The 20,963-nt window shown below is 36.6% G+C and overlaps 1 protein-coding gene across 1 annotated transcript in view; it reads left to right on the top strand.

Moving 5' to 3' along the window:
• The window catches only part of ADAMTS19 (ADAM metallopeptidase with thrombospondin type 1 motif 19), a 446,085-nt gene that overhangs the window by 127,870 nt on the left and 297,252 nt on the right, over positions 1 to 20,963 (top strand). Inside the window, exons 3-6 of the mRNA XM_066341625.1 lie at positions 3,682 to 3,847; positions 9,764 to 9,936; positions 11,674 to 11,757; positions 12,874 to 13,031. Coding sequence (XP_066197722.1) covers positions 3,682 to 3,847; positions 9,764 to 9,936; positions 11,674 to 11,757; positions 12,874 to 13,031 — 581 coding nt within the window. The remainder of the gene's footprint in view (positions 1 to 3,681; positions 3,848 to 9,763; positions 9,937 to 11,673; positions 11,758 to 12,873; positions 13,032 to 20,963) is intronic.

Below are 20,963 nucleotides of genomic sequence, written 5' to 3'. Positions count from 1 at the left end.
TCAATAGGAGGGAAGACTTCCAAGCTCCTTTTATGAGGCAAACATAATAATCATCATTCCAAAACCAGGTAAAGACACTACAAAGAAAGAAAACTATAGGCCAATATTCCTGATAAACATAGATGCTAAAATTCTCAATAAAATATTAGCAAACCAGATCCAGCAATACATAAAAAAAAATCATACATCCTGATCAAGTCAGATTTATTCTAGGGAGGCAAGGCTAGTACAATATTTGCAAATCAATCAATGTGATTTATCACATAAACAAAAGGAAGGATAAAAATCACATGATAATGTCAGTAGATGCAGAATAAGTATTTGATAATATCCAGCACCCATTTATGATCAAAACTCTCAGTAAAGTGAGCATACAGGGAACATACCTCAACATGATAAAGACCAGCTATGACAAACGGAGACCCAACATCATACTCAATGGGCAAAAATTAAAAGCAATTCCCTTGAGATCAGGAAGAAGGCAGGGGTGCCCCTTTCACTACACTTATTCAACATAGTTCTGGAAGTCCTAGCCACAGCAATCAGAAAACAAGAAGAAATAAAGTACCTAGTAGTAAATTTAACCAAGGAGGTAAAAGACTTGTATTGGTAAAATTATAAAACTGATAAAAGAAATCAAGGAAAATACAAACAAGTGTAAGCATATATCGTGTTCATGGATAGGAAGAATAAACATCATTAAAATGTCTATATTACCCAAAGCGATCTATAAATTCAATGCAATTCCTATCAAAATACCAGTAGCATATTTTAAAGATATAGAACAAATATTCCAAAAATTTATATGGAATGAAAAAAGAAGACGAATAGCCTCAGCAATCTTGAAAATGAGGAATAAAGTGGGTGGTATCAAGGTATACTGCAAGGCCATAGTACTAAAAACAGCTTGGTACTGGCATAAGAACAGGCATACAGATTAATGGAACAAAACACAGAACCCAGAAATAAACCCACACCTTAAGGAACAATTGACGTTTGACAAAGGTGGTAATAGCATACGATGGAGTTAAGAGAGTCTCTTTATTAAACAGTTTTGGAAAATTGGAGAGGTACATGCAAAAAAGTGAAATTAGACCTCCAACTTACACCATTTACAAAATATAAACTCAAAATGGATAAAAGACTTAAATGTAAGTCGTGAAACCATAAACATCTTGGAAGAGAACATAGGCAGTGAACTCTCTGATATCTCTCGTAGCAATATTTTTGCCAATTTATCTCCATGGGCAAGTGAAATAAAGGACAGAGTGAACAAATGGAACTATATTAAAATAAAAAGCTTTTGCACAGTAAAAGACAACGTGAACAAAATAAAAAGACAAACCACACAGTGGGAGAATATATTCACCAATACGTCTGATAAGGGGTTAATAACCAAAATTTATACAGAACTTCTAAAACTCAACACCTGGAAGGTAAACAATCCAATTAAAAAATGCGCAAAGAAACTGAATAGTCACTTCTCCAAAGAGGACATACAGATGGTCAATAGGCATATAAAAAATGTTAAAGGTCACTAATCATCAGAGAAATGCAAATTAAAACCACAATAAGATACCTCACACCAGTCAGAATGGCGCTTATTAAAAGAATACATAATAAGTGCTGGTGAGGATGTGGAGAAAGGGAACCCTCCTGCACTGCTGGTGTGAATGAAGACTGGTGCAGCCACTGTGAAAACAGTATAGAGATTCCTCAAAAAATTAAAAATGGAACTGCCTTTTGACCCAGCTATCCCACTTTTAGGAATATATCCTAAGAATCCCAAGTCACTGATTCAAAAGAAGATATGCACCTCCCATGTTTATTGCAGCATTGTTTACAATAGCCAAGATCTGGAAACAGCCCAAGTGTCCATCAGTGGATGAGTGGATTAAAAAGCAGTGGTACATATACACAATGGAATACTATGCGTCCGTGAAAAAGAAGGAAGTCTTGCCTTTTGCGACTGCATGGATGGACCTGGAGATTATTATGCTAAGTGAAATAAGCCAGGCAGAATAATTTGATCTCACTTTTATGTGGAATCTAATGAACAAAGTGAACTGAGGAATGGAATAGAGGCAAAGGCTGGCAGTCAGAGGGAAGAGAGATGAGGGGATGGGATCAGAGAAGGTGTAGGTACTAGTGAAATTATATGTACCTAACACAGAGATACAGATAACAGGACAGGGAATCCTAGAGGGAAGGGGGAGGGAGTAGGTGGAGGGGGGCATAAGATAAGGGATATAAAAAGGGACATAGTTGTGGAGGGTGAGGGAGTTATATTCAGTGGGACACTTGTTTCCATATAAACACAATAAATCAAAATTAATAATAATAAAAAAACCAGAAAGACGGTGGGAGTCTGGGGGAGAGAGGGAAGAGGGAAGGGAAGAAAGAGGACAGATAGAGGTGGTGGAACTGTTATTTTAATACTTGAGAATTTTATAGTAATATTAAAAATTTAATAAAATTGATGAGGATTTTTAGATTTATTTTTAAGGTATTTAGTAATGTCAGTTTTCACAGAATAAAATGAGGTAGCATATACCTGTTCTTTTTGTATGAAAGATACAATATGGTTTAATAATTGAAGCACAATGAAAGATAAACCTCTTGTATATTTCTTAGAAAAACATACATTTTTAATCATACAGTTATTTTTTTAAAATATTCAGTTTGGACAAATTATATCTGAAGAAGTAATTATTACTATGCTAGGTATATCTAGATCAAAATAAAATAAATACATACTTTTCATGTAATTTATGCAAAACAGAATTATGAACTTTGATATTAAAAGACAGTATGAATAATATGTTCTAGGGATTGTTTCTTCAAAAATATTTACTAAAGAGTTAACAGAATAACCAAGTATATGTTTTATATATTACAGTAGAGTAAAATAATAAAAATTAAAAAAATTAAGTCATATGTTGTTCCATGTGGAATATTTTTTATTTATAATGGAAATTCATATTCTAAAAACAGAAGGAAAGAAATGACTAGGCTTAGCTTCAATATAATAAAAGGACACTTTACTTGTTAGATGTTCTTTTAACCATATTTTACTGTTTTTAGCTCTTTGCCCACAATTGTTGAACTTTAAAAACATGGCATTATATGAAATGAAACTTGTTTATGGAAGTTATGCTTTATTTTTCCTGTAATTTATTGTTCACAGGTTTTCAAAATGTTTAGTAGGAGACTGTAAGGATATTTTATAAAATAACTTTAAAGCTATGTCTCCTACATTTGCTTTGATGCGTTACATGACTTACTTTATTCAATAATAATTGTCAAAAAGTTGGGCTGTGTGGCATATGCAGTTAAAACTGTACTGGTCTCCTGTACATGCCATACATGTAAGTGACCCCGTGGGTCTCCCAAAGTGTGCCTTTAGCATTCCAGAACTCTTACCGTGCATCTGTTGCTGGCATACAGCCTCCCACCCACACTGGCTAAGACTAACTAAATGAAGTTTATGCTAGTGCAATAAAGTACATAAAGATGAAGTACTAAAACAGGAAGACAGTTGCTTTATTATGTGGTTGCTAAAATAGCTTCACTAGAAGAATGTATGCACATATGTGAAAGAAAATAGTGTGTGAGTAGAACCCCAAAAGTAATTTATTCAAATGGTATTTCTTACATGTTTTTTCATGTTATTTATTCCAGATGGGATTTATACAGCTCAATGAGGACTTCATATTTATTGAACCACTCAATGATACAATGGCCATAACAGGTCACCCGCACCGTGTATATAGGCAGAAAAGGTCCATGGAGGAGAAAGTGAAAGGGAAGTCTACTCTTTACAGTCATTACTGTGGTATCATTTCAGGTAATGCCTTCTGAAAGATTGAATGAAAATGCAATGCAAAAATTCTGTGTGCCCAGCCATTCATTTACTAACTTGATCTTCTCCTTTCCTCCTTCCCTCCCTCCTTCCCTCCCTCCCTCTCTTCTTCCCTCCCTCCCTTCCTTCTTCCCTCCCTCTCTCTCTCCCTTCCTCCGCCTCTTCCTTTCCTCCCTCCCTTCCTTCCTTCCTTCCTTCCTTCCTTCCTTCCTTCCTTCCTTCCTTCCTTCCTTCCTTCCTTCCTTCCTTCCTCTCTTTCTTTCTCTTTCTTTCTTCCTTTCTTTCTCTCTTTCTTTCCTTTTTCTTTCTTTCTTCTCTTTCTTTTTTTCTTTCTTTTTCTTTCTTCCTCTCTCTCTCTGAAGCTGGAAACGGGGAGAGACAGTCAGACAGACTCCTGCATGCGCCCGACCGGGATCCACCCGGCACGCCCACCAGGGGGCGACGCTCTTCCCACCAGGGGGCGATGCTCTGCCCCTCCGGGCGTTGCTCTGTCGCGACCAGAGCCACTCTAGCACCTGGGGCAGAGGCCAAGGAGCCATCCCCAGCGCCCGGGCCATCTTTGCTCCAATGGAGCCTTGCTGCGGGAGGGGAAGAGAGAGACAGAGAAGAAGGAGAGGGGGAGGGGTGGAGAAGCAGATGGGCACTTCTCCTGTGTGCCCTGGCCGGGAATCGAACCCGGGACCCCTGCACGCCAGGCCGACGCTCTACCACTGAGCCAACCGGCCAGGGCTCTTCCTCTCTCTCTCTATCTCTCTATCTTTATTTCTTTTTTTCTTTCTTTCTTTTTCTTTTTCTTTTTCATTTTTGTTAATGACAAGGAAATACCCATATTTATCTTAGCTTTTAGCTTTCTGGGAAGTACCACATTTTAATATCAAGAAATGTGAGGTCATAAGGACGTCAGGGACTTTAAGGATTAATACCCCACATCTCTCCTGAATTGTGCAGTGTTTCTTGTGGGATGTGGGTCACTCACTGGAATAGAAGTGACGCTGAGCTCTCTACACTGATGCCAGTCGCTCGCCTTGTTTCAGTCCACCTCTCTGCGAGTGCCAGGCTGCCTCTTTCCTTTGACCAGAATTATCTTTTACTATTTATTTATTTGTTTATTTATTTTTTTATTTGACCCAAGTGAAACTCATATTGGAGGTTAAAATTATCAGGGTAATAGAAAGAAGAGTAAAAATTTATTACTTCAAATTTTAACTGTTATGAGATTAAAATCTGAGAAAATACAAATTTATTGAAGAATTTTTGGTGTAAAGACTTTAGAATTTGACTTGTAGTGTTAAAATTAGGTATTAGTTCAGTTAGTGTCAAGATATTAAGTCTGAAATTGGTATGGTATCGAGACTGATTAGGATATATGAATTGTGACAATAGTAACATTTGCAGAGGCAATAGGATATTCATATCATCAATTGTCTAGGGTGTTTGGATTAGGAAACATTACAAAATGTTTTGGTATAGTCATCTCAAAGTAATCCATAATTTCTACTTAACTTTGTTTTGAAAGGTCATAATATCAGTCTGTGTGGGAATCATCTTCACAAGTGGTTAAATGAATCTGTCTCTGTCATACCTTTCAATGTGCATGATCAAGTTCATTTTAAAAAGACACATCGCCCTTTTCTATTCTGAGAACTGTAGACACAAGAGGGATGTAACCGCTGATGAAAGCCATAACATTACGAACACATTCAAGAAAGGCTTCTGTATCATGAAATGACAAGAGCAACCACAACTTGAATTTAGTCCATTTAAGGAGATAGGTTTGTATGAGTTATACTGAAAATTTGCACTGTGCAACTTTTGAATCATAGTAAGTTCCAGCTGTTCTGAGCATGTGTGTATGAGGATGATACAAAACAGGCTTTGTGTGCTACTATGCACCGAGGAAGGTTTCTAGAAAAAGGTTAATTTTTAGTTGGTTTATAAAGCATAAATACCTGGTTCATAACTGGCAAACAGTTCTCATTGAGATTTAATTGTTTTTTGTTAGGCACAGTTGTTGTGTACTAATTGACTGGTCTAGATCAAACACGTGCATGCAAGGGGAGTTAAGCTGTCATCAGCCAGACAAGTTACTGAGCTTACCTATTTTTAGTGGCTTTTTCAGAACCTAGAATTTGAAAAATCATTTAAAAATGAACAGTTTATGAAATAAAATATTCATTTACTTATACTGATATATCTGATTATAGCTCTTACTTCAGGCTAATGTATTTATGTATTAAATGCATGACTCAGATTTTAATACTGTATTATTTGGTTTTGCCCACTGGAGTCATGAAGCATACTTGTGTTCAACTTAATCTTTGTAGTATTCCCCTTCTGCATTTTAATGCCTTAGGTTCATTATGCTTATATGTACTTACTAAATGAATATTTTTTTAAAATAGCTACCTTTATACTTTAGGATGACTTTGTTATATTCTTTTATTAAAAGATAGTATAAGGCCCTGGCCAGTTAGCTCAGTGGTAGAGCATCGGCCCAGTATGTGGAAATCCTGGGTTCAATTTCCAGCCAGGGCACACAGGAGAAGCACCCATCTGCTTCTATACCACTTCCCCTCTTGCCTCTCACTCTATCTCTATCTCTTCTCCTCCCCTCCAGCAGCCATAGCTCGATTGGTTCCAGGTACTGAGGATGGCTGCCATGGCAGGAGCTAAAAAATAGCTTCAGTTGCAAAGGAGCAAGGGCCCCAGATGGGCAAAGCATTGCCCCCTAGTGGGCTTGCCAGGTGGATCCCAGTAGGGACACATGCGGGAGTCTATCTCTGCCTCTTCTCTCGCTAAAAAAAATAAAAATAAAAGATAGTATAGAGGAGGGGGAGGTGCCTAAGGTTGAGGGTCAGAGGCCCTGGGTTCAAGGCACACCATCAGTCCCACTTCAGCTAGGTACTCCTCTTTAATTCCCTTAAACTTTTGGAGCTTAGCTTCATTATTTCCAACCTAAGTATGACCAGTCACCTCACAAGGATGTTGAGATAAAAAACACAGCTCTTATAATCAAGAGGCAATCAGTGTGTTATTTTGGACAAACTGGTAAATGAAAAATTATATTGTAGTGTGATAAGACTCAGTATACACGATCCCAAGCTGAGCTGAGCCTCAAAGTTTGGGTCAGATTCCTCCGGGCCACGGGGGAAGGGAGCAGGAAATGCAGGCCAAGACAGGGGGCCTCAGACTGCCTGTGTTCACATTCTTGTGCTGCCCTTTCCTAGCTTTGTGACTTCAGAAAACTTACTTTGTCTCTCAAAAGCTTTATTTACAATATACAAAATGGGGATAGTGATATCTGAAGCTCAGGATTGTTGTCAGAATTAAAGGAGATTTTGTGTGCAAATAAAAAGCATATGTGAAACTTTGAGTGCACATTGTTAGTTGGGGAAAGCACTTAGGCAGAAGGAACAATGCTGTCAACTTGGGGAGCTGAGCCGAATGTCTGCAATGTTGTCATGAGCTACAACCTGGGAAGGTGGTCAGCGACAGGATAGTGAAGGGGCTTGTGTACCTTGGGAAGGACTTTCTCTGGAAGAATGTGGTCTTCGAAGCCTTTAAGCATGCAAGTGACATTATCAAGATATATATATTCCTTAACATTTTAGTGTAACTTATGAGTATGCCTAGGACTCAGAGCACACCTGAGATTGTTTCCATCCGCCATCTGTAACTGCTGTAGAGGTTACTGTCAGCACGTGGAGTATGTCAGGAGATCTCCCATTGAGCACTGCTGAATGCGTGTCTTAACACTTCTTCCCCGACTGGAAGTGTGCATTATCAATGACCTTGTTTTTCATACACACCCATGGGTGGGAAATGGCCTCAAGATCTAGAAGACAAAGACTGAGCCACACACAGTTGATGGAGACAATAAAGAATTCAAAGGAAGCAACTTAATAGAAAGATTGCTTCAGTATGCATGATTTTCACGCACAGTGGCTAACTTGTATAATGGAATCTACCATGAAGTTGAGATTCTTGAGAAACTTAAACTGTTCCGAATAGCTTTCTTAAATATAGTATAACGTGCAAATGTAGATGCTGCACACTGACAGTTTGGGGCCAACATAGCTGTTGCCAGCTGGGGCAACTGAGTTTTCTCTCTCTGTGACAGGGTCCACTTACCACTATTGGTGCAGTTCAAAAGCCCCTCATTTTGTAGCTATGTCTGTGGTTTTATTTGACCTCTTCTTTTATTTTTCTTACCTCTCTGTCTCCTTCATGGAGGTGTCTTTTTCCACATGGACACCCCCAAAATGCGGGCCTTGCCTAGGACTTACCCTTTTTCTTTCTATTTCTCACCCCACACGCTCCTCCCAGGTGATATAATCCAGATTTTCCCTCTGCTTTTGTAATGGGCTTCACAGGCTCAGCCTTATCCTAGGGAGGTTCATTCATATTTTTGATTGCTGCAGTAGTTGGTTTATTTTCATTGATGTATACAGTGTTTCATTGTTTGCCTAGGCCAAAAATTCTCTATCCATTATAGTATTGATGATTATTTTGGCCATTAAGTATAATGCCAGCCCTGGCCGAGTGGATCATTGGAAAAGCGGGCCGACCCAGTGTGCTGAGGTCAGGGTACCATCCCCAGTCAGGGCACATCCAAGAATCATCCAATGAGGGCATAACTTAGTGAACAACCAAGTGGAGCAATGATTTGATGCTTCTCTCTCCCCCCTCCCTTTATTGCTCTCTCTCTCTCTCTCTCTGTCAAATTATTGGAAAAATTTAAAAAAAGAAGAAGAATGGTGCCACTCTGAATAATTTGTATTTGTGATTGGCATGTACTTCTGATGAGTATATATTTTGGATCTTTGATCATAGTTGCAAATGTTCAACTTTAGTGGATAAGGCCAATAAGTTTTTCAGAGTCTCCTATTTTAAACTCCCAGCACGTGTATGGGACTTCCAGTTCTTATCCCCACATTCTTGTTGACAGTTGATATAAATCATCTTTTTATTTTAGCCATTCTAGGTATTCTAATAAATTTAATTCATTGTGATTTTAATTTGTATTTCCTTGAAGATTAATGAGATTGAGTATCTTCTCATATGCTTCTCATTAGCCATTTGGATATTCTTTTTGTGCTAAATCACTATTCATGTCTTCTGCCAGTTTCTAATTGGTTTATCTGAAATTGATTTAGAGTAGCTTTTATTTCTTTATTATGGAAAAACATTGTAAATATCTTCTCCCATTTGGTACATGCTTTTCATTATGAGAGTGACATGTTTTAATAAACAGAAATTTTATATTTTTATGTATTTAAATTTATAAATATGTTTATTTGTGGTTACTACTTTTATTTGGCCCTGCTTGAGGAATCTTTATAACCCTATGTGTACATCTTCCATATGATCTTGATGGAAGGCAGAACTAGATCCTTTGTAGCCTGTCTGTAATGTTTTAGTAATTAGGGGCACCTGCCTGAAATTAGGGTGTGCACTGAAGTTGCTTTAGGCACTTCTAGCAAGCAGAACTTTATTTTGTTACTGGTTTTAAAAAGAAAACCCTAGAATCTTTTATTTATTGAGTTATTTTATTTATAAAGATTTTACTAATGTGACTTATAAGTCATCGATAACTCTGGAAAGTAGATTATTCATTTTACAGATGAAAAAACTGAGGCTGATTTAGTGGTGGTGGTTGCCCAAATGGCAGAGCTAATAAATGGTAGAAATCAATTGTGTCTGATTCCAAAGTCATAAATCAATGCCAAATGCGCTTTCAGGTTCCACATGTGAAGGGAACTTACTCGGGTTTGCACACCATCGTGTCATTATTACATGGTGGTTTTTCAATAAACATTTTTAAAAGTGATTGGGTAAACTGCAATTTTTTGTTGACTTTGCTAAGATGGAGGCACATTTGAAAATTTATTTATGTTGCAGATAAAGGAAGACCTAGATCTAAAAAAATAGCCGAGAGTGGAAGAGGGAAACGCTATTCATACAAATTACCTCAAGAGTACAACATAGAGACTGTAGTGGTTGCAGACCCAGCAATGGTTTCCTATCATGGAGCAGATGCAGCCAGGAGATTCATTCTAACCATCTTAAATATGGTAGGCAAACTTTAAAGTGCGCTTTAAATTTTTTCAAGAAAACTCTAAGGAAGAAATGTGTGAGTATAATGAAGTTCTTTAAAAATTAACTCATTACTCTTCCTTTCTTTTATTGATATCAGTAAAAAAAAGTCTTTAAGTTTACTAAATTGATCTCTCTCAAAAAAGATATCAAAATAATCATATCATCTAGTTAAAAAAAAGCCTTATTATTTGTTTTGATAAGGCAAAGCTCTATTATTCTTTCCTTTCCTTTTTTACATCCTTCTTTTCATTTTCATTTATAAAAGGCCATATTTGATAGTAGCAGAAATACTATAATATTTGTTTACGTGCATGGCCCTACCCAAAGTACTCTGGATTATGAGGTGGAACAAAAATGGAGGTTGGCTATCCACTGAGCTCTTATATAGGTATGTAAAATTGGATGTCAGATATAATACTAGTTGATGAATAATAGCTAAGTTTTTAACCAGCTGAGTCATATGTAGCTAACCAGTTGACAATGTCTGGACTGCAGAAATCTGGTTTGCATTTGGCATCCTGTGGATGCTCACAACTCAATGAATCCTTTCACTTCATTGCACAACATTTTGGGTAAACCTCCTTTAGGGCAGAATTAGAAGGCTATAGTAAACAGCGGTTCTTAAGGGAGAGTAAACATAAATAAAAACCAAAGGGAGATGCCCATTCATCATTCCACCACTGATTCAAGGATAAATATGATTTTGTCAAAGTTCCATTTTTACTGTTTTTGCTATTTGGCTTGTTTTCCCAGCAAACAGTCATTTCAATATCTGTTCAGCTACCTGCTGGACACTCTGCCTGCTTTCAGCATAGGGTAAACCCACAGTCTATCAGCATCAGTCTGTTCTGATCAGTGCTGTCACTGAGAGCATGGGTCTGGTGTATCAGTATTACAGTTTCCATTACAAATTAAATACATGCTAAATTTTACAAAAACTTAAGGTACCATGTAGAAAATCCGCCCTACTTTTCAGCGTTGCGGCACACACCGTGTTTTGAGAAAACCTGTTCCAGTGATGGGCTGAAAACCCACTAAGTGAAGTGGCCCACAGCTTGTCGGCATGGGGGCTTTGAGGAGAGGGGCTTTGAAAACTGGGTTTCTATTTGGCAGGGAGCCTGGGAGAGAAAAGGGACTCCGAGGAATGAATTGGAAGGTGGCATAAAGCAGGCTGAGCTCTCAGGACTGTTTCTCAGAACAAAGGAAGACACTGGCATTTTGTGAGCCTGACCTGTGGTGGCGCAGTGGATAAAGCGTCAACCTAGAACGCTGAGGTCGCCGGTTTGAAACCCCGGGCTTCCCTGGTCAAGGCACATGTGGGAGTTGATGCTTCCTGCTCCTCCCCCCTTCTCTCTCTCCTCTCTAAAATGAATAAATAAAATCTTAAAAAAAAAAAGAATTAAGACAAATTTTAAGGTTGAGTTTCTAAAATCCATTTCTTCAGCATCGTGAAAAGCCTAGCCCTCTCTGCACCTCATACCATTAAGGCTGCAGTACCTCAGAATGCAGTGTCTAAATTTCTTGGTATCCAAAATGAATTAGCTAAGTTATTATCACTTATTGTTAATTTTAAAATAATTGCAACATTAAAAAATATATAAGATTTCTCAACTAAATGGAGACTTTTCCCATATCTGGACTTTAAGAAAAATTAACATCCTTTTCAGTTTTATTTTAAGATTTTTGTTTTTATTTTTTTGTTTTGTTTTTAGGTTTTTAACCTTTTCCAACATAAGAGTCTTGGTGTGCAGGTCAATCTCCGTGTGATCAAGCTCATTCTGCTCCATGAAACTCCAGTAAGAAAGTCTTGAGTTTTTTGTTCTAAATTAAGTGGGTGAGAAGTTGTGTTCAGGTACAGTACTTTTAAGTAAAGGAAATGTTAGGGATGTGATGTACTTTTTATTGATTTAAAATCCAGAAATATCCACTGAATCACTTAGAGCAGTGGTAGTCAACCTGGTCCCTACCGCCCAATTGTGGGCATTCCAGTTTTCATGGTGGGCGGTAGCGGAGCAACCAAAGTATAAATAAAAAGATAGATTTAACTATAGTAAGTTGTTTTATAAAGATTTATTCTGCCAAACAGCGAAAATTCGACATAAAGTACTTGGTAAGTAATTATTATTATATGCTTTAACTTGCTGTAACACTGCTTTATACATTTTATAAAGTTTCTTCCCTACTTTATAAATCACCATTACTGTGGAACCAGTGGGCGGTTAGAAAATTTTACTACTAACAGAGACACAAAAGTGGGCGGTAGGTAAAAAATGTTGACTATCCCTGACTTAGAGTATACATAAACTGTCTTTAGTTTTGGTTAATACCTCAATTTTATCCAAAAATGGAATGTTCTTAGTTTCCAAGGATCCTTACCATAAACCTTAACTTTCTAAAAGTAATTTTGAAAAGCCATATTTAATGACAGTTTCATTTTCTTCTCTAACATGTACTAGTTAAACCTCTTATTTGCAATTCATTTAAGAGATGAATATTCTGTTACATCTTTTTAGCATGCTGCTTAATTAGCATTTTATAAAACCTTTGTTCTTAAATGACAGAAATAATGAGGTACTTAAGTCTGAAAATTCTGCATTCTCAGTATTCCATTGTACCTCTCCTTTTTCTGAATAGTGTTAAATAGATTTTGAAATTATTGTACCCTCACAAAGGTTTAAGATTTTTAGCTCGGGCTAATTAATCCTAAATGTGTTCCATGTTCTAATTGATCTTATGGTCAGCAGTTTGCTTTAGTAATTCAAGACATCCCATTAGTTTTTATTGTTTAGTAATCTAATAGTGGACTATTCTATTATAAAATAGAAGCAATATTGTTATTTTGAGTAACAAGAAACATAATTTTCTCATATCTGAGAATAATTTGCCTTGAAGCAAAATCTAATTTTTTGCAGGCAGAGCTATATATTGGGCACCATGGAGAGAAAATGCTAGAGAGTTTTTGTAAGTGGCAAAATGAAGAATTTGGCAAAAAGAATGATGTACATTTAGAGATGTCAACAAGCTGGGGAGAGGACATGAATTCCGTGGATGCAGCTATACTTATAACAAGGTAAATTTCTCAGAGCCAATTAAATGATATTCCTCATTCGATGGCCATGCTATCAATCCTATTAACCCCTTTACAGAATGCTTTCATTTAGATTTTCTGTTCCAAAATCTTTTCGATGTAATGTTAGTCATTTCCCTCAGTTCATAATACTTGTATTTCCTAATATATAAGATGCACCCTTTTTTGAAAAATTTGGGGCCTAAAAACTGGGTGCGTCTTGTACAGTGGTTGTCGATTTTTTACTTGCATTTCCCGCCTTTCCATGCAGATGAGGAGTTGTATGAATTTTATGATGAATAAAACTTGAATTTAGTAACCTTATGTAATACATTTTTTCCCCCAAATTTCAGGCCCCAAAATTAAGGTGCGTCTTATACATGGGGAAATACAGAAACTGATTTTTGAACTGCCATTTATTAGATAGCATATGGACAAAATATTTGGTTAGTTAATTAAAAAAAATTTTTGCTTCAAATTTAGTATGAAAATATAGTCATTGATAATAACTAAAAACTATGGTGAAATTTGGTGGAACTTCAAAATTATGCACCCGCACTGTATATTTTTCAGTCATCACTACACAAATTAATACAATATGTTGAATTCAGAAATTGACAAACTTTCTGGTTCAATCTGAGAAAAAGGTTTCAATTAAGTTTTGAGCTAATTAATTTTGAGCTGCATTGCAAATGTCTATAGTACTCACAAGCACTTATAATGCAGTATTATGTATAAGAAAGTAAAATGAGCAACAATATACTCTACATGAGCATTCTATATTAATTATTATTGATAAATGTATCTTGTTGCTTTGAGCTAGTAAAAATGAACAGTAATTAATTGTGCAGTAGCAACTAAATTTTAGTGTCAACTGTTGACATTTCACATTACATATACACAGTAACATTTAAACATAATTTTCTGTAATAATCCTGAATTATATAAAAGCTATTCTAGTTATAAATAATTCATAAAGATTAAAAAGAGTCTCTATGCAAGAACTGAACTTCCAAAATTAGGTATACTGGATACTAGACTACTGCAATTAATAAGTGTAAAACTGGAAAATATTTATTTGGCAACTACTTTGAATCACTGGAGAATAAACAGTGCAAGACTGCAACTCTGAAAGAAGAAAAACTTATTAACTGAGCTCCACAATCAACTCAGCTCTTTGCCTGCAGACTATTTTTTGCTTATAAGCTGAAATCTAGGTGGAGCACAGCCGTCTTGCTGAGGACTCCAGAGACGAGGGTCTATGTAGGGAATGTTGCTGAGAAGTCCAAGTACTGATCATCTGTGAGACCTTTGAAAGACTAGTGTAAATATATACAAATATAAACTGCCCAAAATTTATTAGCGTATTGCTGCTATGGAGTTTAGGTTTTAAAAAGATAGTAGGTGGGCTGTCTGTTTGTTGTGTTGTCAGTTTCATTTTCTGTGCAGAAGCTTCTTAGTCTGATGTAGTCCCATTCAATTATCTTTGCCTTCACTTCCCTTGCCTTTGGAGTCAAATTCATAAAATGTTCTCTACGGCCAAGGTCCATGAGTTTAGTACCCATATTTTCTTCTATGTATTTTATTGTTTCAGATTTTATATTTAGGTCTTTGGTCCATCATGCAGCCCCATGTTCATCACAGCATTGTTCATGGTGGCCAAGACATGGAAACAACCAAAAAGCCCTTCAATAGAAGATTGGATGAAGAAGATGTGGTACATATATACTATGGAATACTTCTCAGCCATAAGAAATGATGACATAGGATCATTTATGATAACATGGATGGACCTTGATAACATTATAATGAGTGAAATAAGTAAATTAGAAAAAACTAAGAACTGTATGATTCCATACATAGGTGGGACACAAAATTGAGATTCATGGACATAGATAAGAGTGCAATGTTTACCAGGAGGAGGAGAAGGGAAGAGAGGGAGGGGCTGGGGGAGGGGAGGGGCATAAAGAAAATCAAATGAAGGTTGACAAAGGATGATTTGACTTTGGGTGATGGGTATACAACATAATCAAATGTCAAATTGATCTGGAGATGTTTTCTCTAAATCTGTGTGCTCTAGTTGACCAATGTCACCTGATTTAAAATTAATTGTATAAATAAAAATTTCTTAATACAAAAAAAAGATAATAGGAATTTAGCAGATTCAGGCCAAAAGAGTGGAGCAACCTTGTAAATACCTTATTATTATCCTTGTCATTTAGCTGAGAAAACAGGAAGGCTATGCTTTCAGAGTAAGAATTATGATCTAGAGAAATGTCTGCCCCTGACATAACAAAGACTGAAACCACACCCCAGTAAGATCTTTAGGGAAGTAGAGCTGGAATTTGAGACTCACCAATTTACAAAGCCTTGGGAATCACCTTGAGATTCAGATGGATCCTCCCTATCAAAGAATAAACTCAAACTGACCTAAGATCAACCAGTAATTGAACTGACTTCTGCATAAAAGTTAGTATTCAGAATGGACTAGAGGTATCACATTGCCTGACTTCAAATTGAACTTGAGAGCCATGATAATCAAACAGCATGGTATTGGCATAAAAGCAGACATACAGACCAATGGAACAAAATAGAGAGCCCAGAAATAAAACCACATATATATGGACAAATAATCTTTGACAAATGAACCACACAATGGAGAAAAGAAAGCCTCTTCAATAAATGGTGCTAGGAAAATTAGAAAGCCATCTTAAAAAATATGAAACTTGACTACACGTCCTCATGCACAAATTAATTCAAAATGATCAAACCCTTAATATAAGATCTGAAACAATACATTACAGAGAAGAAAACATAGGTACTAAACTCATGGATCTTGACCATAGAGAAATTTTTATAAATTTGACCCCAAACATAAGGGAAGTAAAGGCAAAAATAAATGAACGAGACTATATCAAACTAAAAAGCTTCTGCACAGGAAAATAAACTGACAACAAAACAAAAAAAGTAGTCAACCAAGTGGGAAATGATATTCACAAACAACAGCTCTGATAAGGGGTTAATATCCAAAATATATAAAGAACTCACAAAGCTCAGCAACAAACAGGCAAACAATCCAATTATAAAATGGAGAGAGGACCTGAACAAACACTGTACCCAAGAGGATATATAAGTGGCCAACAGATATATGAAAAGATGCTCATCTTCACTAGCCATTTGAGAAAGGCAAATCAAAACTACAATGAGATACACCTCACACCTGTTAGATTGGCTGTTATCAACAGGTAATAAGTGTTGGAGAAGCTGTAGAAGAAAATGAACCCTCATTCACAGCTGGTGAGAATGTAAACTGTACAGCCATTATGGAAGAAAGTATGGTGGTTCCTCAAAAAATTAAGAATAGAATTACAACACATTTTGCAGATGATATGATCCTGTATACAGAAAACCCCAAAGACTCCACAGAAAGACTAATAGAAACATTAACCAATACAGTAATCAATATAAAGTCAATATACAGACGTGCATTGCTTTCATATATGCAAACAATGAAACTTTGGAGAATGAACTAAAAAAATAATCCCTTTTATGGTTGCAACAATAACAACAAAAATACCTCGGGATAAATTTAATAAAGAATGTAAGGGATCTATATACTGAAAACTACAAGGCATTATTAAAGGTTATTGAAAAAGACACAATGAAATGGAAAAGTATTCCATGTTCATGGATTGGAAGAATTAACATAGTTAAAATGGCCATATTACCCAAAGCAATATGCAAATTTAATGTAATTCCCTTCAAAATTCCAATATCATTTTTTAAAGAAATGAAACTAAAAAATCACCAATTTGTATGGAATCATAAAAAACTGTGAATAGTCAAAGCACTCTTAAGAAAAAAGAACAAAGCTGGAGGTATTACAATATCTGACTTCAAATTATACTACTGAGCCATAATAACCAAAACAGCAGAGTATTGGCAGAAAAATAGATACACAGACCAATGGAACAGAATTAAGAGCCCAGAAATCAAGTCACATATATATGGACAAATCATCTTTGACAAAGGAACCAAAAACACACAATGGAGGAAAAGAAAGCTTCTGCAATAAGTGGTGCTGTGAAAATTGAAAAGCCACATGCAAAAGAATGAAACTTGACTACAGTTTGTCCCCCTACACAAAAATCAATTCAAAATGCATCTAAGACCTAAACATAAGACCTGAAACAATAAATTATATTGAAGAAAACATAGGCACTAAACTCATGGACCTTGGCCATAAAGAACATTTTATGAATTTGACCCCAAAGGCAAGGGAAGTAAAGGCAAAAATAAATGAATGGGACTAATTCAAACTAAAAAACTTCTGCACAGCAAAAGAAACTGACAACAAAACAACTAGACAGCCAACAAAATGAGAGATGATATTTATAAACAACAGCTCTGATTAGGGATTAATATCCAAAATACACTATATAAAAAATTCACAAAGCTCAGCAACAAACAAGCAAGCCATCCAATTACAAAATGGGGAGATGTCATGATCAGACACTTCTGAGAAGACATACAAATGGCCAACAGATATATGAAAAGATGCTCATCTTCACTAGCTATTCATGAAATGCAAATCAAAACCACAATGAGTTACCACTTCACACCTGATAGATTAGCTATTATCAAGAAGACAGGTAATAACAAGTGTTGGAGAGGCTGTAGAGAAAAAGGAAACCTCATTCACTACTGGTGGGAATGCAAATTAATACAAAAATTATGGAAGAAAGTATGGTAGTTCCTCAAAAAATTAAAAATAGAATTACCACATGACCCAGCAATCCTCCTCCTGGGTATCTACTCCAAGAACTTGAAAAGATTGATACGTAAAGACATATTCACTCCCGTATTCATTGCAGCATTATTCATAGTAGCCAAAACATGGAAACAACCAAAGTGTCCCTCAATAGAGGATTGGATAAAGAAGATGTGGTACATATATACTATGGAATACTACTCAGCCATAAGAAATGATGATGAAGGGTCATTATGACAACATGAATGGACCTTGAGAACATTGTAATGAGTGAATCAAGTAAATCAGAAAAAACTAAAAACTGTTTGATTTCACACATAAGTAGGATACAAAGCTGAGACTCATGGACGTAAATAAGAGTGCAGTGGTTACCAGCAGGAGGAGATGTAGGGGAGAGGGGTTTGCGGGAGGGGTGTAAAGAGGAATAAATGTAAGGTGAGGGAAAATGATTTGGCTTTATGTGATGGATATACAACATAATTGATATTTAAATGATGGAGTGATGTTTGCCTGAAATGTACACTAATTGATCAATGTCACCCTGTTAAAACTAATTTTCAAAAAAAAAAAAAGAATAGAATTACCATATGACCCAGTAATCCCTCAACTGGGTATCTACCCAAAAAACTCAAAACCATTGGTACACAAACACACATGCACCCTCATGTTCATCACAGCATTATCCACAGTGGCCAGGACATGGAAACAACCAGAGTGTCCCTCAATAGAGATTGGATAAAGATGTGGTACATATATAGATATTAATGGAATACTACTCAGCTGTAAGAAATGATGATATATTGCCATTTACAACAACATGGATGCACCTTGAGAACATTATACTAAGTGAAATAAGTAAATCAGATGAAGTTAAGGTAAGAGGAGTAGAGATAGTGAATCAGACTCTTGCATGTGCCCAAACCAGGATGTACCTGGCAATCTCATGTGGGGCCAGTGCTCAACTACCAATCTATTTTTAGCACCTGAGGCTGATATGCTCCAATAGAGCTATTGTCAGTGCCTGGGACCATGCTCAAACCACTCAATTGAACCACTGGCTGCAGGAGGGAAAGAGGGAGAAAAGGGGGAGAAGAATGGGGGAAGAAGCAGGTGGTTGATTCTCCTTTGTGCCATGACTGGAAATCAAACCCGGGACATCCACACACCAGGTCTATGCTCTATTCACTGAAGCCAATGGCCGGGGCAGAACTATATGATTTCAGATAAGTGGGATATAAACTGAAACTCCTGGACATAGATAAAAAGTGAAATTGTTACCAGGGGGAGGGGAGAGGGGAGAGGAGTAAAGAGGGACAAATATAGGGTGACAGAATATCATCTGACTTGGATGATGGGCACACAATGCAATCAATAGTTCAAATGCTATGTTAATGTTCACCTGAAACCTATGTACCCTTGTTGATCAGTGTCACCCCATTAAATTTAATTTCTAAATTAAAAATACAATTATGAAAAAAAGTACTCTTTAGAGGAAAATAACAGAATCTTAAATCTATAAAATATTATCCACAGTGTCTAAAACATAATAAAAATTAGCCAAGCAAAGAGACATGAAAATGTGACCCAGTCAAGGAAAAGTAGTCAATAGAAAGGGACCTTGAGATATAGCTCAAATGTTGGGCTTGCTAATTAATGTGGTTGTACTGGAACCTCACAAGAAGCAAATGAGAATGAGTAAATATGAATAAAATTTACTTGAAGATGTAATGGCCAAAAATGTCCCCAAATTTGATGATAAATAACAACCTACAGACCTAGGCATATCATAGGAAAATTGGTTAAAACCAAAGATACAGAATTTTTTTTTCAATTTTCCAGAGGAAAAGAATTATATTTCATAGGAGAAACAATGTTAAGATTAATGACTGACTTCCCATCAGAGAAAAAATGAGTTTAAAAGACAATGGTTCACAGTGGCCAGGACATGGAAACAACCAAAAAGCCCATCAATAGATGACTGGATAAAGAAGATGTGGCACATATACACTATGGAATACTACTCAGCCATAAGAAATGATGACATCGGATCATTTACAGCAAAATGGTGGGATCTTGATAACATTATACGAAGTGAGATAAGTAAATCAGAAAAAACCAGGAACTGCATTATTCCATATGTAGGTGGGACATAAAAGTGAGACTAAGAGACATTGATAAGAGTGTGGTTGTTACGGGGGGAGGGGGGAGAGGGAGAGGGAAAGGGGGAGGGGGAGGGGCACAAAGAAAACTAGATAGAAGATGACAGAGGACAATCTGACTTTGGGTGATGGGTATGCAACATAATTGAACGACAAGACAACCTGGACATGTTGTCTTTGAATATATGTATCCTGATTTATTGATGTCACCCCATTAAAAAAATAAAATTATAATAAAAAAAAGACAATGGAGTGATATCTTTCATGTATGGTGTGGCTGGTGTGGCAGGGGTGAGACAGAGGGAATCCTATCAACAAAAGTTCTTAATAAATTCTTAATGGTACTTTACTAATCTATGAGAGGATATTCACATACAATCACACACAAAATATCTATAACTAATATCACACTTAATAGATTTAAAAAATATATATGTTAACCCTGGCTGGTTGGCTCACCAGAAGAGTGTCAACTCAGTGTGTGGAAGTTCCAGGTTTGATTCCCCACGAGGGCACACAGGAAAAGTGTCAGTCTGCTTCTCCACCCTTCTCCCTCTCCTTTTTCTCTATCTCTCTTCCCCTCCCACAGCCAAGGCTCCACTGGAGCAAAGTTGGCCTGGGAGCTAAGAACCACTCCATGGCCTCTGCCTCAGGTGCTAGAATGGCTCTGGTTGCAACAGAGCAATGCCCCAGATGGGCAGAACATCGCCCCCTGGTGGGCATGCCTAGTGGATCCCAGTCGGGCACATGCAGGAGTCTGTCTGACGGCCTCCCCACTTCTAACTTCAAAAAAATACCCCCCAAATAATAAATATATATATTATGATTTTTAAATTATATTATTTAAATTATTTTAATTTAAATTGTTAGGTTGCTAAGATATATTTTGAAAGCATGCATCTTTTCTATGGTAGAGGTCTTTTTATTTTTTTCTTGTGGGAGAGACAGAGAGTCAGAGAGAGGGACAGATAAGGACAGACAGAGAGGAAGGGAGAGAGATGAGAA

The sequence above is a fragment of the Saccopteryx leptura genome, chromosome 6 (assembly GCF_036850995.1).
Source record: "Saccopteryx leptura isolate mSacLep1 chromosome 6, mSacLep1_pri_phased_curated, whole genome shotgun sequence".
In the NCBI taxonomy this organism is placed as follows: domain Eukaryota; kingdom Metazoa; phylum Chordata; class Mammalia; order Chiroptera; family Emballonuridae; genus Saccopteryx; species Saccopteryx leptura.
Note: the sequence above shows the minus strand (reverse complement) of the source record. Positions and strands in the feature narration are given on the sequence as shown.